An 8334-nucleotide genomic window follows, 5' to 3' on the forward strand; every position below is an offset into this window, starting at 1 on the left:
AATTTGCATTATTAAATAAATCAACCAAGAGAACATATTATTCGATTTATCATTATAATGGTTACAATTTACTGAATGATTAAAAGAGTTATACGTGGTGTGATCAAAAATACTTGAAATTTTTTAATAAGGTTTTTTATATGCTCTTCACACTGCAAACTAAAGACTACTTATGAAATTTGTCTTAAGTGTACACTCATACTGCAGTCTTGCTCTCAGGGTTAGTAAAGTGAATTTTGAGAGTGAATTTTAGTGCGTGTAAAGACAAGCAACTATTGCAATTATAGTTAGTTATTACTAATTATTAGTAATTACTATTAGTTAGTTAGTAATTACTATTAGTTAGTTAGTAATTACTATTAGTTAGTTATTACTATCTGCAATAATATTGTTAAAATAAGATGTTAAGACGTTTTATCAGTATCTGCAATAAAAAATCAATTTCTACAATAAAAGAGTCAATATTATTATTAAGAGAATGACGCTGAATGAAACAAGCAAATAGGAAAAAAATCACTTACACAATTTTTACACAATAATACTGCTATAATTGTAAGTAATGTTTGCTATAATTCTGCTATAAAATAAGCGATGCGAAAGTGGAAAAATAATAAATTTTGTGCAAAAATTGCCATGTTGTGCCAGATCGCTTTAAGATAGGTTAAAAACAATAAATACATATACAACAGCTATAGCTTTAGATGGCGAAGCAACCATTTAACATTAACTCGCATAGTGTGAAGTGCTTATAACTTAAATATTTATTAATAGTAAAATATTAATTATAATGGAAGAAGATTTAAGATTTGCTTAAAAATATATAATATAAAAAATTAAAAATCGCGTTTGGCAATTAAATTTAACTTATTTTTAATTAAATTTATTTTTTTACTATTTCTTTTTTTATGGTTACTTTTTAAATTTAAATAATTTAGTTTTAATTATAGCAAAATGAATCAATTAATAATGTTATTAATATTGATAGTAAAATTGTACTTCACTTTTATGTTAAAAATTTTTCAAACATCTAATAGATAGTAGATCGATATACATATTTACAAACATTAATTAATATATTAATATATTTTTCAAAAAATAAAAAGTTTATTAGAAACTCAAATATTAAAAAGCTATAAATTTTGTATTTACAAACCGAATAAATTAATGTGTGAGAACTAAAGTTAAGATTTTTAACGCAAATATTGTGAGCATTCTTTTTTCAACATCGATTTAAAGTTGTGTACGAGAACGTGAGACAAATAGACAAATCGTTTTACACAGATTCGGGATGCTGCGTAAAACCGAGTTGTGTTGGAGTCATAAACTTTCCAAAAAAATAAAAAAGACAAAAATTATTCTTATTCATTGCACACGAAGGCAAACACTTAAAACAAAAAGATAAGCGGATTTACCTTTGTTGTTTTAATTAAAGTGAGTGTGTTTTGTGCGAGTATCTCAAATGTGAACTAAAACCAAATGAACTCCTACTTATTTGTGTAACTTTTATAGACGTTAGACGTTAATTAAAGTGTGTACAAATTAAAATTTTGTATCTCAACACAAAAGTAAGTTAAGTAATAATCTATAATTGCTAATTTGTTTTAAAAAAATTCTAATTATAAAAACAAAAAACTTTCACTACTTGTTTTTGTACATTTATCAAGACTTTATATTAATTTTTGAACATTTTAAATAAATACTGTTAATTTTAAAATTAATTCATATTTTTTATATATATATTAACGATGCTATAAAAGTTGACAGTAATTGAGGTCCAATAATTGAGGTGAAGTAAATTTAACAAAACAGATCCAGACTTGAGAATTACGTGCGTGACTTTGACTTTGACTTTAGTGACGTGTTGGTCAAGCATTGCTGAGTTTTTAACTGATTGAGCGCGTGTTTTTTAAAGCTTATTAAGAAATCTTCTGGCAGTAATATGGACTCTTTGGTATAAAACACCCATTGTGATATTTGAAAAATTGCATATGTGAAAGAGTTTGAGTTTGTTTGTTCAAATGAGAATTCTTGATGATAAATGTTTTTTTTACTTTTTTTACTTTTTTTTTTCTTTTCTTTTTATTAAAAATAATTATTTTTGATTTCTTTTGCTTCGCTTTGGTATAGAATATAAAAATGGATACTGGATGAATATACTTTTGAGTTTATTCTGGCTTTTATTTTCATAGAGATGGGTAACTGATATATATATATACTGATATATATAGACGCTTCATTGAGGAAACTGGAAGCCTGTGTTGAGCGTTGTTTGAGGTTTTGTTTTTGGCTTTTGTTTGCTTGCATGATTTTTTTAAGTGTAATCAGGCAAATAAACAAAGCGAGAAACTTTAAAATGCTACTCTTACATTCTGTAAAATCAGTGCACGCATTTTGAAAGTCATTAACAAAAACAAAAAATTATAATTTAAATCAAAAGTTAATTTGTTATGGTTTTTTATAAGGAATTTTAAACTTTTCATTGCACGTCAAAACATATTCTTTAATAAATAATTAACTTCAACACAGATAAGAAAAGTATCTGCGTTAATTGGCTTGTGGCTTGCAGTGCAATTAAAAGTAATTTCCTGATAAACACGAATATTTGGCACATCCGAGTTTATCATTTTATTAAGGAGGTGTGTTTTGGGAAAATTTATTGTAAACAAATTTTTTTTTTATATTTGAGTTTAATTTTTTATACCATGACGACCCTTAGAGTTTGTTTCTTCATTCTTGAAGTGAATTGAACTATGTGATAAAAATTCTTATAGGTATTTCTTTGATTCAATTTGATTTGACATCCTGGTTGGCGCTCTTTTCATTATTTTTTATATTCTAACATACACAGTATATACCTGAGTACATTTTTTTTATTGACATTTTATCATTTTTTTATAAAGTATTGATAATTTTGTACCCTATGGAATATTTTACAAGACACTGTATTTTTACAAGTTTTTGCCTATTCTAATGTATGACTTCAAATGAGTTGCAAAAACAAAATCAATGCTTATGATCTCAAATTTATCTTAATAACATAACATAGTTTTTCTAATAACAATAATCAATTTTATTTTTTTATTAACAATACCTTTTCAATACATTACAAGAAGTCAGTCGGAGTTAATTATAAGCGAATCCAGTACTCGTACTTCTTACTCACCTTAAACGTCGTCGACTTAGAGTGGTGTCGGCTTAAAACCGGTTTGTCAAATTTGACAGGAGATGGAAAAACTTAATAAATATTTTATTTACTATTTTTTGAAATCCTCAAATGCAGTTTTCAGTTTTCAGCTTTCAGTTCATATATATATATATATATATGATACATTGGGTGTTAACATACGAATTCTTTCACTTACTATTCAAATCCAAAAAATCAGTTGTATTGCTATATTTCGCCTCCAAAGCATTGAGAAGATAATAAAATGAAATTTACTTGACCACTTGAAGATAAGCAGGCATATTTAAACCACAAAGTCTTACTCTAGAATAAGTATATATTTCTCTTTATAAACTGAGTTATTTAGCATCGAAACCTGGGTTCTTGAATGTACGAGAAAAAATCAAATAGAGCGGTAATCAACATACATAATGTTTAACAACCAAATGAGCTTACTAATCTTAAACTCTGTCAAAATATATTCAGATATGCTGGACAAACTGCTTGTTATTCATAAATGAACCATCACATCTAACGGGACCTACAGTAGTACACTATCTATGCTGGGTCTCGGTGCCTGAAAGACACAAGTGTGATAAAAGGTGTGGGCACTTTAAGATCAATAGACATATTTCGACCTTCTTTTCAAAAACTCTTGCTCTTGGGCAATATAATTGTATATCCAACAGAATTATATAACAATGAAACCTAGGTTCTCGAATGTCTGAAAAAAATCAAACAAAACGGTAATCAGCCAAGACAGCCAAGTGGTCTTACTGGTTTAAAGCTCTGTCAATTTTTATTCCGGTATACTGGACAACTGCTTATCGTTCTTAAATGAACCATAACAATTACGGGGTCCACCGTGGTATACTGTGGTGGGTCTTGTTCCTTGTTTCATCAAACAAGGAACGCAACATCCAATAATCTAATTTGCATTATTCTATATTCTAACAAAAGAGCAGATAGTGGGCAAAGTAAAATGCTGAGAGGACTTTAAATTTAATCAAATTATTGGACGAACTAAAAAGCCAAAGACAGGCTAAGTGACGCATAAACCCATCTATTGTAATCTTATACAGACTAGATTAACTAAGCAGAATGTATAGGGAACACTCCCAAAAGTCAAAGTGGAAGAATTCGTCAATTTAAAATATAAAAGTATGGATTAATGGAGTGAGTATTCCATTAATCAAGTTTGTTTTCGTGAATATTCATACCGATTAGGACTTGTCAGTAATACAACTCCCAAATAAAAAAATGTATCTAAACCATATAATTAGAGATTCGTTGATGTCATATAGAATCTAGAGACTATAATCGACAAAGCGAATCTTTCTTTCAAGGAGAAACAGATGACAGTAAACAGTAAAGAGTAATAATCTCTAAAACCAGTGAACTTATACAAAGCAATAATCTCTGATACGATAGTAATGGTCAAAACTGTATAAATATATAGAATTCAAAAGGTAAAGTACAAAATGTGTTCTGCTCTATGAAGTAATACTCTAACTGGCGGTACTGCAAGGTCCTACATGTTTATGCGTTAAGTATATTATTTTTAGTCCAAATGCATGTGTGGCAAAGACTTATAGGTGAACCGGGCTTGTCAATAATACGAGTCAATTGTATTTTTAGAAGATTTATATATATATTCTCCACGTTCGGTAACAAAACAAAATATTTTCCATTCATGGGGGGTGTAAAGATACATCAGCTTTTCAAACTCTGCTATCTAGCATCTTCATCATTATGACAACGAATGATTCCTTATACCTTATACATGATTTTTTTTTTTTAATTTAAAATAAATGTTTAATATATTGAAAAAGTATTGTATTATTAAAAATTAAATTAGCAATTTCTAAATAACTATATATTAATAATTTAGTTTGTTTTTTTGATGATTTTTGTATTGTAATGAGAATAATTTTTTTGAAAATGTTTATGTTTTATGTTATATTAATATAAATAATATATTTTATTTTAAAATCTTAATAAGCATTGTTTCAATATTAAGCACTTCATATTTAGTCATAGAATGTGTATTTTTTTCTAAATTGGGAAACGACATAGCACAGTAGTTAGATTAACTAGTGTTAGACTAGAAAAGTTAAAATCATAGTTTCTATATGAAATTTTCTAAGTAAACGAAAAAGTGTTTAAGCAAGTTAAAGAAAGAAAAGAGCGTTAGTATTTAAAGATAATGGAAGATATGGACTAATCGCGAGACAAAAGATATTCGCAAATCTCTAGCGTTGCGCAGACGTTTATCTATTTGATGAGCATCTAACAATTTTAGAACGATAAATGAATCTAGTTTAAGCGTTAAATACGTATACGAGTATATGAAACTAAAATCTAGTAGCAAGTAAACATGTATATATAAAACTAAATCGTTTAGTATATTGAAAGGGATAGGTAGAATCTAAGAAATGAAAATTTTTGATTTAGTTTTTCATTGTTATAATTATAATTATAGTGAATCTGTAAATCTACAACTAAGTTTGTAGACGAATAATAAAATTTTGTTAAGTTTTTTATAATTTACATATATTGTACAAAACATTAAATGAACACAACATTGAAAAGAATCACATATATTTTGATTAGATCGTTAATAAACTCATTAAATAAAAAATGAAAATAATAATTATAATTAAAGAAAATTTAGAATTTTTAAAAAACTTTAATTAGTTTTTTGTTTTACTTACTGGCACTCTTCGGAAGTATGTTTACTTTCGTCCGTACAATAAAAAAATTTCCCATTGAATAATTGTACACCAATTACAGAAAAAATAAATTGAAACAATATGTACACGATTAGAATGTTAACAACATTTTTCAATGAGTTGACTACGCAATCGAAGACGGCTTTCAATTTTGGAACACGTTTAATGGTTTTTAATGGTCGTAGGACGCGCAGAACACGCAACGATTTGATTGTTGATAAATTTTGTCCAGCACTGCTACCGCTCATATCGAAACCGAAACTAACAGCAGCGCATATAACGACCACAGCATCCATAATATTCCAGAATTCTCTTAAATAGCTGCCAGGATGTAGTATAACACCTAAATCTACAATTTTCAGTAACATTTCTATTGTGAATACGCCGGTAAATGCATAATCGAAATAATTTAAAATTTTATTTCGTTTTGAATTCTCACGAACGGGATCTTCGGCCGCTAACGCTATCGATGACAATGAGATGACGACCATTATGAAAAAATCAAAATATGGCAAATTTACAACCCAATGGGCGCCACGTCGTATGCTGTTTTTTTATTTTCAATCAATTTTTCAAATTTTTTAATTTTTTCAATTTTTCAATTAATTCATTTTCATGTTTACAAATTTTTTTTGGGGTTTTGTTTTTGGTGGGTTTTTATTTGATTTTTGTGGTTCCAATTTTTCCAATCAGTTTTCATTTTAGTGTTTAACAAATCGTTAGGCGTTTTAGTTATTTATTTTTTTTTTGTTTTTAATTTTATTTTTTAATTTTTTTTATTATGTTCCGCGATGAGTTTAATGAACAGTGGAGGTGTTTCATGTTTTTATGGAGATGGCAATGATGTTTTGGCAGTCAGTGCAGTATGCGATGCGAGTCGTTGTCATGTTAAAATTTCAAAAATCATAACAAACGAAAGCACAAAAATTAATAAAAAAAAAGAAAGAAAAATGTAAGAGAAAATATTTTAATTAAAATTTGTTAGATTATTATATTTTTGTAGAGGTTTGTTTGAAAATAGAAAGAATTTTAGATTAATATGTTGAGATTAAAATATTTAGCTAAGCTAACTTAATGCTTACTTAGTTTATACTTAAATAATATTAAGGATAAAAAATGAATTATTTTATACATATTATAATTCTAGAATACATTATAAATAATTAAAACATTTTCTTAAACGCAAGAATAAAAAAGTATTTATTATAAGCTAAAGATTTAAAACTCATAAAAATAATAATATTTGAAGTAGTTGTTAGTTCAATTTTTTATAATTAATAAAAAGGCTGAAGTGAAAAAAATTAAATAAAAGCTTTTAAATTAGTTTTTATTTTTTATTATTATTATTATTATTTTATTATTATTATTATTTTATTATTATTATTATTATTTTATTATTATTATTATTATTTTATTATTAATATTATTATTTTATTATTATTATTATTATTTTATTATTATTACAATGTAACGAATGTTTGACTTTCTTTTTTCACTACAGCCGCTTTATGAAAAAAAAAAATAAATAATTATATATCGCCACAATAATAATATATATATATATATAATGTATATATATATATAAAATACATCATATCTCTTCCTGCTTTCATTGGACTAAATCTTTTAACTTCCATTAAATGCAAATGTAGCAACTGAGGATCACATGATAAAAAATCACTTAATAGATGATCACTTCTTCGTCTGCGTTGCATGGTCTTTAAGGGTAAACTCCTTTGAATTTTTTAAATTAGCAATATTTCAGTGATATATTTCTAAAACAAAACTCCATCCAAGCCATCATATTTTCAGTTTACGGTTTGGCATTTGTCATTTTATAATATGGATCGTCGAACAAAAGTCAAACCAGTTCAACTTCAGAAAACTTACTAAATAGTTATTAATTCTATGGAATGTACATTTCTCATCTAACATAATTTATTTCAGTGATAAGTTTTACATTTGTTTGATAAGTGCGTTTAGAGACTAAATTAATGCTTCTGGGTTAGTGAAAATTAACAAGTAAATGTTAAAAGACTATTGCATCCACAAAACTTCCAATAAGGTGTGCTATTTGTCGGTGGTGTGACAGGGTCTAAACTCCGTTAGAGTTTCAAAGTGTTCAGAGTTTCAAAGTGATTGAATATTGTACAATGTCCCGTGGAAGACATTTGAATTATGTTGTGTTTCATACCTAATGATTCAAACACTATATTGAAGTAAGAATTTGATAGAAATCTTAATCGCAAGTATGTTTTCTTCTCGTTTACTTCCGAAACCACAAAATGGATAGCACTATATAATTTCTTTTCTTAAGCTTTCAATATGTTAGAATAAGAATTTAATAAAAAACTCAATCGCAAGTGGATTTTATTACCGATTTCTTTCGGAATTAAAAAATGGATAACCATGTATAGTTTAGAGCTTATTTCTATATAT

At 26.7% G+C, this 8334-nt stretch overlaps 1 protein-coding gene across 8 annotated transcripts in view; it reads right to left on the reverse strand.

Moving 5' to 3' along the window:
* The window catches only part of LOC119669294 (voltage-dependent calcium channel type A subunit alpha-1), a 73311-nt gene extending 66867 nt beyond the window's left edge, over nt 1–6444 (reverse strand). For all 8 annotated transcript variants that reach the window (XM_038079134.1, XM_038079130.1, XM_038079127.1 and 5 more), the window contains exon 1: nt 5878–6444. In XM_038079134.1, the coding sequence (XP_037935062.1) occupies nt 5878–6386 (509 nt within the window). In that variant the 5' untranslated portion in view covers nt 6387–6444. The remainder of the gene's footprint in view (nt 1–5877) is intronic.
* Nucleotides 6445–8334: the final 1890 nt, after the last annotated feature.

This window comes from Teleopsis dalmanni, chromosome 1, assembly GCF_002237135.1.
Source record: "Teleopsis dalmanni isolate 2A chromosome 1, ASM223713v2, whole genome shotgun sequence".
NCBI classification, from domain to species: domain Eukaryota; kingdom Metazoa; phylum Arthropoda; class Insecta; order Diptera; family Diopsidae; genus Teleopsis; species Teleopsis dalmanni.